The sequence below is a fragment of the Pteronotus mesoamericanus genome, unplaced genomic scaffold (assembly GCF_021234165.1).
Source record: "Pteronotus mesoamericanus isolate MK-2021 breed Mesoamerican mustached bat unplaced genomic scaffold, CSHL_Meso_final contig_20, whole genome shotgun sequence".
Lineage (NCBI taxonomy): Eukaryota > Metazoa > Chordata > Mammalia > Chiroptera > Mormoopidae > Pteronotus > Pteronotus mesoamericanus.
In genome coordinates this window covers 79087730-79104518 of record NW_026555085.1, presented here as the reverse complement: position 1 = coordinate 79104518, position 16789 = coordinate 79087730, and the positions used below count along the sequence as shown (strand labels likewise).

Sequence of the window (16789 nt, the reverse complement as noted above, 5' to 3'; positions counted from 1 at the left end):
AATGCTAACTTACCTGATTTTATCAGGAATAAAACCCAGATGCAGAACTAGAAACAATAAACCAGGGCAAAGATGCTCTGAAATGGCACTGAGAAATTGGTCCACTTTGGGACAATTCGAATGTAACAGAATGGAACAAAAAATGGATTATGATGTAGCTGAAAATGTCACGGTTCACGGGATATAGAGGAGGTAGGATGAATTTAGTTTCAAAGGAAAAATAAGGGGAAATGGCATACCATTTGTTGGTTTGTTTGTTTTTTACCAGACTCTGGGAGAGCATGTTGGCAAAATTCAGGAGGTTCTACCTCATTGCTAAGGATACTGGTGGTTCTATGAGACTTTGAACACCACTCACTTAGTGAATCACATAGGTGTGATTCACTAAGTAGTCCTCTTCTCTCCTTCCTGCAATACCTTTTGTTCTCTTGCTAAAAGCATCCTCTTACTAACATGTTATAACATTATTCATAAGGGTTTTCATGAGGGGTTTAAGCCACTATTAAAGATTGTCCAAGGAGAGCAAATCTTTGTTCTTGATTAGAATTTTTAAAGAGCCAGAGGCTCTTCTCTTTCTGATGTATACTCATTAGTCTGGTTCTTACCAAACCAGACACCTCTGAAAGGACACCACTGTTGTCCTTTCTTACTAGATCACAGGGCAGAGAGGTAGAATGAACATGAGCTTTCAGGAGGAACAGACTGAAATTAAGTAGATGTGTAAATTTACTGACTGTGTGAACTTGGGCCAGTTATTTAATTTTGCTCAGTCTTATTTTATTCATTGGTAACATGAAGATAAAAACACATAGTTTAAACAGTGGAAAACATTAAGGCATTGCACTGAGGCTGTGTTACTTAATAAGAGCATTGCTAGAAGACTATAGCTAAATCCTGCTTATAATTTACACTCCAGGAGCATCAATTCTAGATCATTTATTTAGTTCTTTTGTAAAGAGGGACATAATCAACATATCCATTATGATTCTGGTCTGTTTCCTGTTTTTCAAGTTATCGATTCAACAATTCTTTATTGAGGGCCTACTATATGCAAAAATACCACTATAATAAAAATTACATTACTATTTGTATCATGATTGTTAAGCTGTATTTTCCTATAACTTCAATGGTAGATTCTTGGAGTTTCTGTTTCTTTTTTGTTTGGTTGTTGGTCTAAGATTCTTTTCCAAACCGCCACCAACTGGATTGTATATGTGGATGAAGATATTAAGAGAAGCACCCTAATATTTATAATTTACATGAAAAACAAAACTTGAAACTTTTTTAATGGAACATATTTTGGATGGTAAGATAGAAATATCTTGGTTGTCATGTCTAAATCATGATCCCATTCTGGAAAACCCAAAGTACTCATGAAATATCTGATCCAACTTCATGGTCTTAGCCTAATTCTATACCTGTATAAAGAACGCATGCTCAGAAGAGCCTAAGCATCTACTCCAGGCTCTTCGGGTTTAATGCTTTTGTCCAGTTAAAACCACTGGCCATATCTATGGACTCTAGAAGAAGGATAAGAGGGCAAAGCAGCTTTAGAAGTAGGGGTCGCTGGAGTACCACGGAATTAGAAACAAGAGTGACGAAAGTGAGATTCTTACAGACTAAAGGACAGAAAAGGGAAGATAATGAGGGAGGAGGCGTAAAGACAGGCAGAAAGGGAGAAAAAAGGCCACATGCAATTTTGAAAAGTTCACCTCTTAATTTGGTAAAAATCCAATAATTTTGTGAGATGCCATTAAAATGACCATCTTATCAGAGTTTTAGGAAAAGAAATGATAATTGACATTTATGGTCTGAAAAGTGTTGGGAGAAAGCAAATATTTCCAAATTAATAAGAGTATTATAATCAACATAAAGCAGTACAAATCTTTGAGGTCACAAAAAAAGGGTAAGAATAAATAGTTGGCCAGTACAGATGGAACTGTTAATGTCATATATATATGTATGTGTATATATGTATATATATATACACTCACACATATGTATACGTACATACACACACATACATACATACATGGGTTTAATTCCTGTCTCTTATTTACTAGATATGTGATTTTGAGCAAGTTAGTTAATATTTCCTCATCCATGAAGAAGGGATACATATCTCACATGCATTAAACAATTAAGGGACATAATTTTTGCCTACTATTTGACACAGAGCATGCCACAGAATAGGTATGAAGCATTAAAAATGTTTTTAGGTGAAGTTCTTAGGGTCATAAGCAATGTCCAGTTAATCAGTTAATTGTAGCACTTGCTTAAAGGATAGGTGATGATTGTTTTTGACCTTAGAGTACTGAATGAGACATTATGATAGCAAATGTGTTCTTGCTATGCCAAAGAGTTCAGTAACTGCACTAATATGCCCAATACATTATCCTTTAATTAACAGCAAATGGCAAAACTGTTTGTTTATATGGCCAATTAACTGAATGATCAGCTTTCAGTGATGTACTATACACTGAGCTTAATCAAATAAAGGTTGGATTGATGGCCAACAGCTGTGAAGTTGGCATAATCAAATGCCCTTCTTGAAGAAACACCTGCTAAAAGGACACCTTAGCACAACATTGTAATGCACTTGGGAATGTCAGAATCCTTTGTCTACAAAATCACATATTTTTAATGATTTGGGGGCAACTATATTTCTGAAAAGTTAGCTTATTACTAAAATTCTTTAAAGTTAAAACCTTTCCAAAGTCCTTCCCAGAATGAGAAGGATTAAAGTTTGTCGAAGAACCTGGCATCTAGTGTAAAAGATAGGTAAAATCAGTACCCTAGAGCATTCCCAGATGAGAAAATTCAGTTTCTATTTCTCCTTAGAGACCATGACTGCAATATCTGGCTATTAGATTAGCAAAAGTTCTTATTTTATCCAAATATCGATCCCTCATTTGTCTTAATCATGGTTCCTAAACGTTTTAGCCAGTAGATGCTCTGCAAGAATACTTAGTATCAATTTGGCTCAGGACCTAAGGCTCTATATAAATAATGAAAAAATGAGCCAAGGGAAGCTTTATCATTAGCTTAGAAGATAAGAAATTTTTGATACTTATCTAAACCTGTTGTCCACACGAGAGGATAATTAGAAAACGTAGGTTTTAAATTATAGAATACTGTCTTCTTACTTGAACACTTCCTACATATGCGTACTGTTGCTCTCTCTAAAACTCTTCTCTGTTTAGAGTTTTAGAGGTTTCATCAGATTTGCTTTCCAGTTCTTTTCTATGTTTGCACTTTCATAAATGGATTGCTGGTTTGAAAGGCTGATGTCTCTGGGCTCCTGTATTCTTTTTTTCCAATTGTCCTCCTAAACAAATCAGGGCCTGAGCTGTCATACAACATTTGGATGAAAAGTACAGATGATTTTCCCAATAAAGTAAGTACTAAGCTTTCTGAAGAAATGAGAGGCCCGCTTATAGCACTATTAAGTCCAGTTCCCTGACTCAGGGCTGGGAAGCAAGTGCTCTTGCGGATCTGCTGCGGATCTGTCTCCACGCAACGATGGCAGTACAGCGGCCTTTGCCTTCTCTCCCTCCACTCTGCTCCCTCACAAAGCAACGCTGCAGGGACCCCGCACACCCTGGAGGGGGCCAGGGCTCAGTAGGCCCTGCAGCTGCTGCACGTTCTGTATCTGTGACAGGTTTCTAAGCAGCTGCCATAACTGCTTTGGAACCTGAATGAAATAGCAGCTGCCAAAGGCTGCTGGCTCCGGCTGAGCTATTCTGCACGTTTCGCTGTGTGCATACCTTATTTGAGAAGGGAATATTTGAGAGGTGCAGAGGGAGGATTTTTCTTATCTATAGCTTCAGAAGATACATTTGCTTTTTCCCAAGGTGGAGAAGGGAATGGCACAGAATAAAAATGTTAAGAGTGGAACTCCTAAGGGCCAAGGTAAATGAGGTTTCTGAAGTACAAAAGGTAAAGAAGAAATTAAGCTACTCAATAGTTTGGCGATGCATTGCATGTCCACACACACAGAGGCCCAGACAGAGACGAGTGCGGCAGAGGGGTTCATGTTAGTTACCACAGGAGGTTCTCTAGGGCTATTGTTACCCTCTAGTTCTCTCCACATGAACGGAGTGTTCTCTCCCGTCGTGAAACAGACTGGGCTCTGGTTTGATGACAATTTTCCTCATTGTTCGTGTGCCTGTGGAGAGATGCACTTCCAGACGACCCTTGTTCAGGAATATCGCATAATAGGCCTGGAACAGCAAATGGTCATTTAAGATTAAAGAGGAAATCTCATCCATGACTTAGCATTAGGTGGCAGATTCATCTGCTTCGAGATCTTACCCGAGAAGTTAAGATTCAATATTTTCTTAAACACAGTATTTAAAGCAGCTGGAAATAGTTTTTTAATCAATTACCGTTTTTGCCTATTAGATGATGTGGAAAGTGGGTGTAGCAATATAGCAGCCTCTGCAAAGCAAATCTGCAATACTGAAGCTAACAGCTGTGCTTGCATTGGGTCTCTAACTCACAAAACCCATCAGGAAACAAAGGGTGTTAACAAAAATCCCTTCCCTTATATTCACGAGTGGACAGTCAGCTTCTAGAAATCAGGTCTGACTCCCAACCTCATGGCATTTTGAATGTTTAGACTTCAATTTCTTCTCTGAGCTGGCAGAATAGATCGCTATCACCAATATGTAACTTGTCTCCCTCATTTAGAAAGAAGGAAGACAATTTTTTATCCACAAACATGCCTGCTTTCTTCTTGCTACTGTTACTATAGCAACCAGCATGGCTTTGCGATCAGATTAGGAGCCCCACCGAGCCTGAATGCAGTCCTCATCTCCAGAGCTGATTCCACGTGTGCTCCCTTCCTCGTGGAGCACGGGGGCACCTGCTGCACGAGGGTCGCTTGGGCCTTCACAAGTGGCCTGTGGTGGTGGAGACGGTTCAATCAAACATCTCGTCTTCACTGATTGACTAAATTGTCTATATAGCTGTGAGTCCAACACAGAATGTCCACAGGACTGCGTCAGTACTCACCATCCATCTACTCACTCAATTAAAACTTTCTTAGCTGATTGATGGTTTGGTATCTCAAACCTCTTTAGCAGATTACTATCACAAATAGCCCTGTGGGCATCAAAACTCTTGGCTTAGAAAAAAATAAAATATGTCAATGTAACCAGCATTGATTCTACAATGGACATGAACGGTTTAACATGGGTTCCTCTTTCAGATAGCATTTATTATGAGATTTTAATAGCTACATGTACATTATCATTAAAACACTGTAACATTAAATTGTAATTTTTAATTTACTTTGTACGATAGCACTTAATATTGCCTCATTTTGATTGTTTTAATAGGATCACGTTCTATTTTAAGGATTATCCCAAAAGCTAGTGACTCAGGCCATTTATTTAGTCCTGATGAGGAGCAATTGGAGCCAATAAGTTAGTGCTTAAATATTTGATGAGTATCCTTCAGTGGAAATGTATTTCAGAATGTTTGATCTGGTCCTCTTGTTATAACTAGTTTATGATTTGGAATAGAGATAAAAAATTTCATTTTCAGGATTAAGAGATAAAGACTTTGAGTACATTTATATTTTTATATATTCAGTGTTTATGTGCAGTAAGGAATGAGATAAAATAACACTTTTTTCTCCCTTTACCCTTAAAAAACCTGTCTTTATTTGACCATTTGATGCACTTCTCACAACGTAAGGGACAAACAGCACAATTTACAATTCAGTGAACACCTGAAAATCTACCATTTAGGTTAAAAGGTGATACTTTTGCCTCTCCTTTGAGTTTCTTTCCAGTCCCATTTCTCAGCTTCCCCATTTCAGAGGTAATCACTAACGTGAATTTTATTTCCTTGCTTTTTAAAAATCATTGTCATTATTATTTGGCTTAAACAACAGAAGTTTATTTTCTCATAGTACTGGGGGCTGGAAGTCGGAGAGCACGGAGCCAGCAGGAGCCCCCGCCCTGGCGGGCCGCTGGCCACCTTCCCATTGCGTCCTCACAGGCCTCTCCTGGGCGCCTTCCCCGGGGGAGGGAGCTCTCTCTCCTCCTCTTCTTGGCCTTTAATTGTGGGGTAATTGACATACGATGTTACATTTGTTTAAGGTACACAACATAATGATTTAATACTTGTAGATTACTGTGAAGGGATGACCGCAGGAAGTCTAGTTAGCATCTGTTGCCATACAGAGATACAGCATTTGTGTGTGTGTGATGAGAATTTTTAAGATCTACTCTCTGACCTTCTTTCAAATATGCAACACCATATTACTAACGGCGTTTGCCATGCTGTACATTTCATCCCCATGACTCACTTGTTTTATACCCGAAGTTTGCACCTTGGAACCTCCTTCACCCATTTCACCTGCCCTCTGCCCCTTGCCTCTGGCAAACACCAATATGTCCTCTGTATCTAGGAGTTTGTTGTGTTGTTTTGTTTTGTTCTTTTTTTTTTTTTAGATTTAGCATATGTTAGGTCATGTGATATTTGCCTTTCTGTCTTACTCATTTCTTAGCATAAGAAATGCTAAGAAAGATCCATCCATGTTGTTGTAAATGACAAAAGCTCCTCATGTTTATGGCTGAATAATATACTTGGGAGTGAACATATACAGTATATATATATATATATATATGCATATAATAGGAATATCTACATATATAAAATAGGAATATATATGAGATCTTTCTGGGAAAAGTCCAGTCATTATTACTATAACGAGAATGGTTTGCCTGACATTGATGTAACCTGGCAGCCAAGGAGAGTGGCCTGGAATGTGCATGCATGAACAAAGACAACTTCACTGTACTAGTCAGTGGAGGCTGTAGACACTGTTGAGTGAGAATGTGTACTGTGTGGCTGTCACATTCAAAATGACTGAGTAGAGCAATGGATCTACATCAGATTTTGCCTTAATCTTGAACATTTCTCTGTGGAAACTATTCAGGTGATTCAGAAGGCCACAGCTATGGGCAACTGGTGATTCATAGCTTCGTCATGACAACATACCTGCTCATGTATCACGTCTCATGCAGAGTTTTTTGGCAAAACATCAAATCACCCAGGTGATTCAGCCTCCCTACAGACAGATTTGGTTCCCAGCAACTCTGGCTTTTTCCAAAACTAAAATCATCTTTGAAAGGGAAGAGATTTCATACCATTGATGAGATTCAGGAAAATATGATGGGGCAGCTGATGGAGACTGGGAGAACTGTGTGAGGGCCCAAGAAGTCTACTTTAAAGGGGACTGAGGCATCATTGTCGTATATACAATGTTTTTGTGTCTTCTTCAATAAATGCCTCTATTTCTCTTATTACATGGCTGGATACCTTCTGGAAAGACCCCATATATAACATGGATATATATATATATAAAATTTATATATAGGAATATCTATATATAGAAATATCTATATCTATCTAACTATATACATGTACATGCCACATTTTTTATCTATTCATCCATGGATGGACACTTAACTTGCTTCTATGTCTTGGCTATTGTAAATAATGCTGCAGTGAACATGGGGGTATATATCTCTTTTGAGTTAATGTTTTTGTTTCCTTTGATTAAATACCCATAAGTAGGATTGCTGGATCATGTGGTAGTTCTATTTTTCAGTTTTTGAAGACCCACTATGCTGTTTTCCACAGTGGCTGCACCAATGTCCATTTCCACCAATGGTGCATAAGAGTTTCCCTTTCTCTACATTCTTACCAACACTTGTTAACATAGATTTTATTCCCTTGTTTTTCTTAAGTATTTTTGAAAATTCACATATATATCTATAAACAGTAGGTTGGTTAGTGCTACCTATATTAGAAATCTATAAAAATGTTGTCAGACAGTATGCAGTTCATTTTAAAAAAATTCTATTTAGGTTTTAAGATTCATCCATGTTGTTATGTTTAGTGATAATTTATTCCTTTTTACTACTGCTTAATATCCCCTTATGTAGAAGTGCCCGAGTTGATCTGTTCTCCAACCAATGAACATTTGGGTTGTTTCTAGTTTTTGTGCTATTATAAAAAATGCTGCTATGAACATTCTTGTTCAGGTGTCATTGTGCACATGTGCAAGAGTTTGGGGCTAGACCTAGGAATGAAATTGCTGGCTTGTAATGTGTGCACATGTTTAACTTCACAATGTACTGCCACGTTGTTTTCCAAAGTGGCTGTAACAATCTACTCTTTCCACTAGCCGTGATTAAGGATGCCCTTTGATCCACATCTAGCTAGTAATTGATATTATCATATTTCTTGATGTTTTACCAATCTAGTGGGTATAAGGTCCAATGTGGTCTGAAATTGCATTTCCCTCATTACCTTGGAATTGACCAACAGGAAAATCTTAGTGGAGATAATTGTCCTAAGGAGATGATAGTGGAAATAAAGAATGTAAATCTAAAAATGTAAGAAAGAGCAATTTACAAACCCTCAATGCATCACCAATCCCTTTATAAAAAGATTGTTTCATATACACATTAGGTAAAATGCATTATTAACTAGGTGTGAGAATACCTGTCCAGTTTGTCTTCGTTTTCTCCGAGGTGGCACTGGTGTCCCTCCACTTCCCAAGAGAATGATCCCAGACTCATTCTTAGTGCTGAAAGACAGGTTGATTTCTGTTCCTACATCAATTGGTACAGGGGCCAGCTCCACAAAGCCAGGCTTGGGGAAGCTAACTGTGTAAACATTCTGTAGTAAAAAGGAAAGAAGAGAAGAAAACATTAGCAATGACAATTTAAATTAACTTCTCCATCTCACTCACCCTTCTCAGTGTACTCAATTTTATGAAACACATGGTAGTTTTTGAAAGCCTGGAAGTCCACAGTCATGTGCACAGCTTAAGAGCAACCAAAGAAATACCATTTCCAGCTCTAACTTAAATTTTCTGAGAAGTTTGGGTTAAAATATAAATTCTGGCCTCTCTTTTTGTCTAGAATTTTTTATTTAAAATACCGAAGATTCTTATTGATAGGTAAATTTTCTTTTGGTATAAATCTACCTTGCTAAATCTCTCTTGAAAACAATCTCTTGAATACTGTCCATCAACTCTTTGTTTATGTGTTATAGCTGAGCATACCATGGTCTTGTTCTGTATTCTTCCTCAGTGATGACCCCAAGGTAAAGATGTTTATTGCTATCAAATGTATAAATATGCTCAAGAAGAATTTTTAAAATTAGATAAAATATAAATCTTAAGAATAAATAAACCAAACATATTATAGTATAATTTTCTTTGCAAAATGAAAATAGTATCATTGTCCTTGCTGATTATAAAATTAAAACATTAACATTTTAGACAGTAACAAAGTACAAAAGGGATAAATAAAAAACCCCAAAACTATAGAAGAGAATATAGCTTATCATTCATTCACTCATCCATTCATGCATTCATTCATTCATCCACTCGTGCATTCATTCATTTATCTTTCACAACTTTGCCCACTTTTTCTCTCCTCCTTTCTCTATTTAAACTGAATCATGATAGGCACATTAATTTGTAACTTTTTTTCACTACATACATGGAACATAACTTTCTGTCAGTAAACATAGACCTAGTCGTTAACTTTAATGGTAGGAGGACATTCCATTTATGAATGTGCTAGGATTTATTTAAGGTAACCAATGTAGTTGGGCATTTAGAGTGCTTAAAATGCTCATTTGAAAAGTCCTGGATTTTAGTGAGGGTCCTTTAATGCAGGGTATTTGTCCCAGTTAAGTGACATAAGGATTGTAAAATATATAATCTAGTTTCCACTCCAATTTTCAAATCACAAAGTTTTGGATAGTTCAGATAAAACTACTGTGCAGGTTTTTCAATATTTATCCACATCAAATTTCTACCTCATATTTTAGTTGCAAAATAATTCCTGGTTTCTGAAAAGTGCCTTTACAGAATCATCATTCCCACACATACAAGGCATTCATTTTCTGGACAGCTTTCCATCATCACATATATATCTTTTGCATGAGACTTTGGAAGATTAAAACTCTCAGTAAAACTTTCTTTAAGAGTCTAGTCTGGATTCTTAGAGAGTCAATCCCGTGTGCATTCCTTTTTTTCCCTATTCCCAAGTTCTTGGGTCGGCTGTCTATGGCTAATTCCAAATGTGAGCCCGTCACTGCGCACAATGAAGACCCTGAAAATTCTGTTCTAGTTGTTATATCTGATGGCTCAGTGCTGGGTTCACTTTTTCTTTTTCCCTGTTCTCTCTTCACGTCTCATCAAAATGCTTTAAAATAATTTTAATTGAAGGAAGCAGCTTGAATGGATAGTTGTATCATATCAGGGTAATTACAATTTTATGAGAATGATATACTTAACCTTTTTTGGTAAACAAACTCTTCACTTTAAAATTCCCATAAAATTCTTACTAATATTTGCTAATGACTACTGGCTTCTTGCATATAGATACTTTAAGAAGCAGAGTAGGGACCTATGTTTCTCTCTACTATGGGTTAGCATCTGTTGACGAATCAGGGCAGAGTTGTGAAGTGGAATCAGGGGGCTGCTGGGTTGCTTTGGCAACAAAGAAAAGACACTGAAGATAGATGATAACAAGGGACTCTGCAGTCATGTCAAAGAAAAGACTTTGCATATGGTTCCCAGTCTATGCCATTTTCAAAGAAAAGGAGGTTCTACTTCTAAGCTGTAGACAAGATGTTATACACTAATGATATGGTGTAAATTGTTACTAGCTACTTGCGTAAACTAGCACATTCCAGAAAAGTTATATACAATACATAAAGATACAATAAATCTAAAAGAGGTGAAAAAAATGAAGAAAAGGGAAAAGTAGTGTTGGAAAGGCAGAAAGAACCAGAAAAGAGATGGATATTAAAAGTACATTCTTTAAACATGTGGGAAATAGGCTCACAATTTTCGGTCTTCATAATACCATTTCCTAAGTTCAGTTGATTACAGGCACTTATAGAAGTGCTTCAGCCTTGCTTTACCATCGACACATAGCTGAGACTAGGGTCAGCAGGCATTTAAAACATACTAACAAGGGATCGGTCTGTGTAAGAGCGCCCAAACTACGTAAGTGAACTCTGATATGAATGTATTTAGGAAGCCAATATAAACAAACCAACCTCCAGTGAACATCCTTTGGTAACACCAACGTAATCAGGGCTACTGAGTATATTATATGGTGTTCTTGAAATTTCAATATCTTTGAGGCAGCCAGAATATTTCTTCAGATTTACTTCTGGCCTGTTGAAAAGTGACATGGAAAACAACAGTAATGTTATTAGGTCAAGGGCAGTGTAGTGTCTGTGACTACTGGACACAAGCCACATACAGCAGACTGACAGGCAGGCAGGCACCATCTCTCATACTGTGCACACGTGCACGCGTGTACCCAGCAAACTATGCTTCCATTTCCTACTGCTTAGATAAAGTGGATGTTAACACCACCCTGAAAATGAGTCTTAATGTAATTAGTCTTCTTTTTTTTTTTTTTTTTTAAAAAAATGATATTAGCCACGGCATTTGAATACTACAAGGTACAGGAATTATTAACTGACTTCTTACATTCTTTATATGCATAAGTAACTGTATTTCTTTTTCCCCTCAAAGAGCAGACAATTGTGTAGGCTGTATAATCAAACCACATCCCAAAAATGTTAAATAAAATATTGCTCAAAATTTAGGAAGAAAAATCTGGAAACATTTACTTGAAAAATAAAATATTTCTGTCATTGTGACTTTTTTTTTTTTGGTGGACAGGGGTTGTAGCTAAAGAGTAAGATATGATAGTTCTCTCTAAAGCTTTTTAACTAAAAGCCTAAGAAACATTCTTTGGATTACATAGTCTTAAAAAAAGATACTTTAAAATTAGATTTACAGATCGAGCCCAAAGTTCTTATTCTATATTAGAGCAATAACACAATAAAGCAACCAAAGCACAAAACATGCTTTGATTTTTTCAAGAAAATTGAAAATGGATACTATACCCAGATGACACCTGAATGTTTACTCTTAGCTTCCTAGTTCTTAGAAAGGGACATGTGCTCAGTAAGCATAAGCCAGCAGCATGTCAATAATAATGAAACTTCTTTATTTAGTCTATAGCAGTGTTGTCCAGTCAAACATCTGTGATGATGGACGTACTCTGTTCTGCAGTGTTCAGTCTGTAGTAACTCGCCACATGTCGCCAGCAGCACTTGAAATATAGCTTATGCGAATGAAAAGCCAATTATCATTATTAAATTTTATTTATTTTAAAGTTAAATAGCCACATTGGTTAGTGGCTACCATATTGAATAGTGCAGGTCTACAGTGATAGAAAAAAAGAATACTTTTTTGCATCTGTAATAACTGTCCAATCAATACTAAAACATAATTAGTAGGATAATAATTAATTCTCTGCACATTGTTCAGTGATGCCGGGATTCCCTTTTTGTCTTAATAAAAAAGGCATGGGCATAAGGAAAAACAGGTGGGGAAGCAATTCAGACCCTGGCAGTGCATATCAGGTGATTTATGCCATGCCAGGGATTTGTTCTCTTTTTTTTTTTTCCTCTGAAACTGCTTTATTTATTCATTTATTTTTTGGGATTATTTCCCCTTGTTCCTAAGGTCTCCTCCTCCTGTTCTGTTAGTTGGTTATTTTGTAGAACATGCCCAACTGGAGGGTGAGGATCTTGCTTATATTCTTACTGTATAAAGGGGCGAAAAGGGATCAATTTCATTTGCAGTGTTCATTTGTTTCCATGTTTTCCTTACAGAGGAAGACTGATTTATCACAGTTTTTCAGAGGTCTTATCAATAAAGAAAATCACGCCTACAAGTTGTGTAATTCATTGTTTCACGGATATATTTCAAAATACAATGATTTAGCAAGCTCAATGTTATGAAAATCACAGGGGATAAACGACTGCATGTGGTGATGAGGCTTCCAAAGGTAACCACAGGTGTCTGTTTCCTCTGTTTGCCTGGAAGGCAAAATTACAAAGCTACATAGTGTCATTCCAGAGCTTTATTAGCACATAGTTCCATTGACCAGCACCAGCCTTGTCCTTTTGGCCTCCCCAGCAAACAGTTGGACTGGTCTCACTACTGTATCGTGATGAAATAACTCGGGTTGTTTATTTTTACACTTTCATTTCTACATATTCTAGTTTCTGGTATTAAACGTCTAGGTTTTGCTTAAAAATTTCTTGAATCAGTTCAGATTCATTATCTCCTTTTTGGAAAAATGGCGCAGTTTGTCTCTGAAATACCAAAATGCCAGGCTGAGTTCTAGCTGGCGTGAACCAGCCTGCACATCTCTGGGGCTGGATGGGCCACTGGCAGGGGTTTGCCACTCACAGCTGTCATGCTAATGCCTCTCTGCAAATAATAATTAAAATCCTCCTGAGAAGCATCTTTTCACAAACTTCTGCACTATTAATGCAAACACTTGTAGTAAACAGTATTTCCAGAGATTCCTTTTATCTGGCTCCAGAGCTAATTCTAAATAAACATAGCATTAAATAAGCAGCTTTGCCAGGAGGTGCAAGGGCCATGTAAACATTTGCATATTTGCAGGCTTGCAAAAAGCAACAAGGCAGTGGTAAGCATGTGGAAGCACAGGTCGATTGTTCAGCAGACAGCATGGTACTACAGAGACTAGAGTCTGGGAGTCAACCCAAGAAAACGCTTTGTTCTCTTCCTCAGAACTAGATTGTGTTCAGAAACTTGACCAGCTGCCTTTCGCGCATGTGTTGCTGAGTGTGGACACCAGGGGGCGCTGTCTGTGGGCGGTTGAACAAAAGCAGAGCAAATTTGTGGTCGTGGGTGAAGCAAGTCCACTTGCAGCCCAGTTGATGGTAGGTAAGCAACAGCGTCTTTGTGAGCAAAGGGCAGTATGAGAACTATCTCAGGATGCATTATGTTCTCATGAAATCTGCTATGAATAAAGCTGCATAGTTGTTGCCCTGATTCTGCAGTGATGCTTTATCTAAGAAGCCACATTTATGCAACTCATGCACTTGAAGACAGCATGCATAAATTTAAATTTTACCTTGCTTTCATACTAGGTCAAACAAAAGAAAGAGAAAAAAAACACAATTTATTTATAATTGCATTTTCATTTAGTAAAATAAACTGTAATTATAAATCTCTCTAAAAAGCATCTTCACAGGGATGGTCAAAGGAAAGGAATTTAAAAATCTTCAGAAAACAGACATATGCCCTTGACCACAGTGTAATTAGAATCTAAAGATGACCTTTCTCACACTATTCTCTTGGAAAATTTGTATTTTGAAATGTGAGTTTTTAAAGTGCTCAAATCTTACGAATAGAAAAATGCATAAACATTGCTATGCTGTAGTATTTATAAGTAGAATGTAAATATTGTCTCTCAAAAACTTGAACTTAATATATGTAAAAATAATTTATGATTACCACATCTTTTGAACTTTAATATATTAAGATCCTGTCTGTGGGCAAAGTAATGGCTAAGAATGCATGACTAGTTGATTAGTCACAAATATACGTCTAAAGATTGCTTTGAAATAACATGCCATACAATGGAAATACTATATTTATGAACTGCTGTATTGTGAAAGTAAAAACATTTTAGTAATAGAGATTCACTAGTTATGTAGTCTGAAAACTAACACCTACTCATTTCATTAAAGCTAACATATACATCTTTGTAGATAATTCTTAAAAATCACTTTATGGTAATTAAAACCAAGTCTTCACTAGAATAAATGAAACTACATTTGGATAGCCTTATTCTGACTATATTTCATTCACTCATCTAGAATTTAGTCAATGATCTTGCAAAGTAAATCTTAGATTTGAACAACTGCTGGATCTCTAGTATTTATATGGTGCTTGAACAGATGCTTAAACACTTGTTGAATGATTAATATCTGTGTCACTACATGGATACATTTGATCTGTAATGATTTTTCTGACCAGACACTTTAAGTCTATATTTCTAACACAAAAACCTTATAATGTAGATAAATGCAGAACCAGTTAATTTGCACCACAAAGCTTATCAAGTTATACCCTTAAAAGACTGGTAATTACATGGTTGTTTGGTCTATGAATTTAGATACAGGGAGAAGTCTGCATGCTAGCTTTCATAAAAGGAGACTGAAGTTCCATTACCCTTTTGGACAATATGTAAATAATTGACTACCATGCATTTCAGTTATTCTTCAATTATTCCAATTGTAACATGTCTTTCTAGAGCAGTAACACCTAAACAGGACTTTTTTAACCATTAAAAACTAGCTAAATAAAACAATACAAAAATTAAAAACATGGTAGCCCATATTTATAGTAAATGGGTTAACCACACCAATTCATCCCATTTTAATTAAATTTAATTAACATTTATCAAGCACCAACTACCCTATAACTTTTATTTCTTATGTTTTTATAACAAGCAGTAAATTAAATACCACATGAAATATTTTCTAACATTTTTTATTTACTTGTATTTATTTTTGAACTAACTAAATTATGAGATCCATATATCTTCCCATCCCGCAATCTAAAAAACATGTGAAATTTTAAAAAATGTTGGCATGGGCATGAGGATAACTAATACAGCTTTAATAGTAGGTGTATGGGAAAGCTCCAATGCCATTATCACGCTAACGCTGAGTAATAGACTAGGTTACACTCTCAGCATCCTGGAACACTGACTAATTTTCAGGACACTAAGCAATGTCAGTGTGTCATTATCTCCAGAGAATGTGCAAGGAGAACAGCAATTACAAGATTCACATTCAACCGTAGTCTCCACCTTTAATTACTACTATAATTCTTTTTATCAGGTGACTATAAGGAAAAGAGCGATTCTCATCCATCTCTTTAACAAAAGTATCAAGTTAATCCTTTGGTTTCTAAATCCTGGTGTTCTAGCATGCAACATGATTTTTTGACTGGGCATTTCTACAACTAAAGATTATACGATATTCTAGAAAAAAAAGATTATATGATATTCCTGTTGTAATTAAACTTCAGCACTTCAGTCAGCATAGTGGCCACTTAATTAAAACTTAATTTTTAGCTCTGCATATACATTAAATTACCTCAAGTTTCTCAGTGTTGGCAGACCACCAAAATATATTTTGTCATCTGCTTTCAAGTCAAGACCAAAATTGTTTCCAGGAGATGAAGTTGCTATGTTCTCCTCCTGGTTAGTGTCTATATCTATAATTGATATGTTGGCTGTAAAAGAGAGAGGAAGTTAAACATTTTATTTCAGCAATACCTACCACATCTATACCACCCCTGTTACTTCAAGATAAATTTACTTGAATTCTCAGATTAACATTGACTTTCTTAAGCACTTGTACTATATACAACTATTTAATAATTGCATAAACAAAAACATCAGTGAAATATGTTATTAAACTATTCACAAAGAGAATGTGAAAATGATATCCCGAACACCAATGAAGGCAAACCAATCAAGAATAAGAGAGAAGTTTTGCTAGACAAACATCAAAGAAACATTTGACATAGTTTTCTGTAATATAGATAAGTAGTTAGAAAATCAAGTAAGATAATTACCTAATACTAAGGTCACTATCTAATTAGGAGTGAGGTTATTAATATACTGAATCTGTGGCTCCTTTGTATACCTCGGTATCCACAGAAGTACTGGGGCCGTGGCTCGCCCACAAAGTACTGCAGATGGGACAGGCATGCAGGGAAGAGTTTGGTTTTGCAAGGTGATGGGGTCCACATCCATTGTAAATTACATTTTAGATGAAGGATGCTGAGTGTTGTGAGAGAGGTACAGTCTTCATGCCTAATTGC

At 36.4% G+C, this 16789-nt stretch overlaps 1 protein-coding gene across 1 annotated transcript in view; it reads right to left on the bottom strand.

The window, feature by feature from the left end:
- The window catches only part of LAMA2 (laminin subunit alpha 2), a 525989-nt gene that overhangs the window by 20313 nt on the left and 488887 nt on the right, over positions 1-16789 (bottom strand). Inside the window, exons 52-56 of the mRNA XM_054569946.1 lie at positions 16057-16195; positions 14022-14033; positions 11107-11227; positions 8527-8703; positions 4075-4223 (exon numbers count right to left, since the gene is read on the bottom strand). Coding sequence (XP_054425921.1) covers positions 4075-4223; positions 8527-8703; positions 11107-11227; positions 14022-14033; positions 16057-16195 — 598 coding nt within the window. The remainder of the gene's footprint in view (positions 1-4074; positions 4224-8526; positions 8704-11106; positions 11228-14021; positions 14034-16056; positions 16196-16789) is intronic.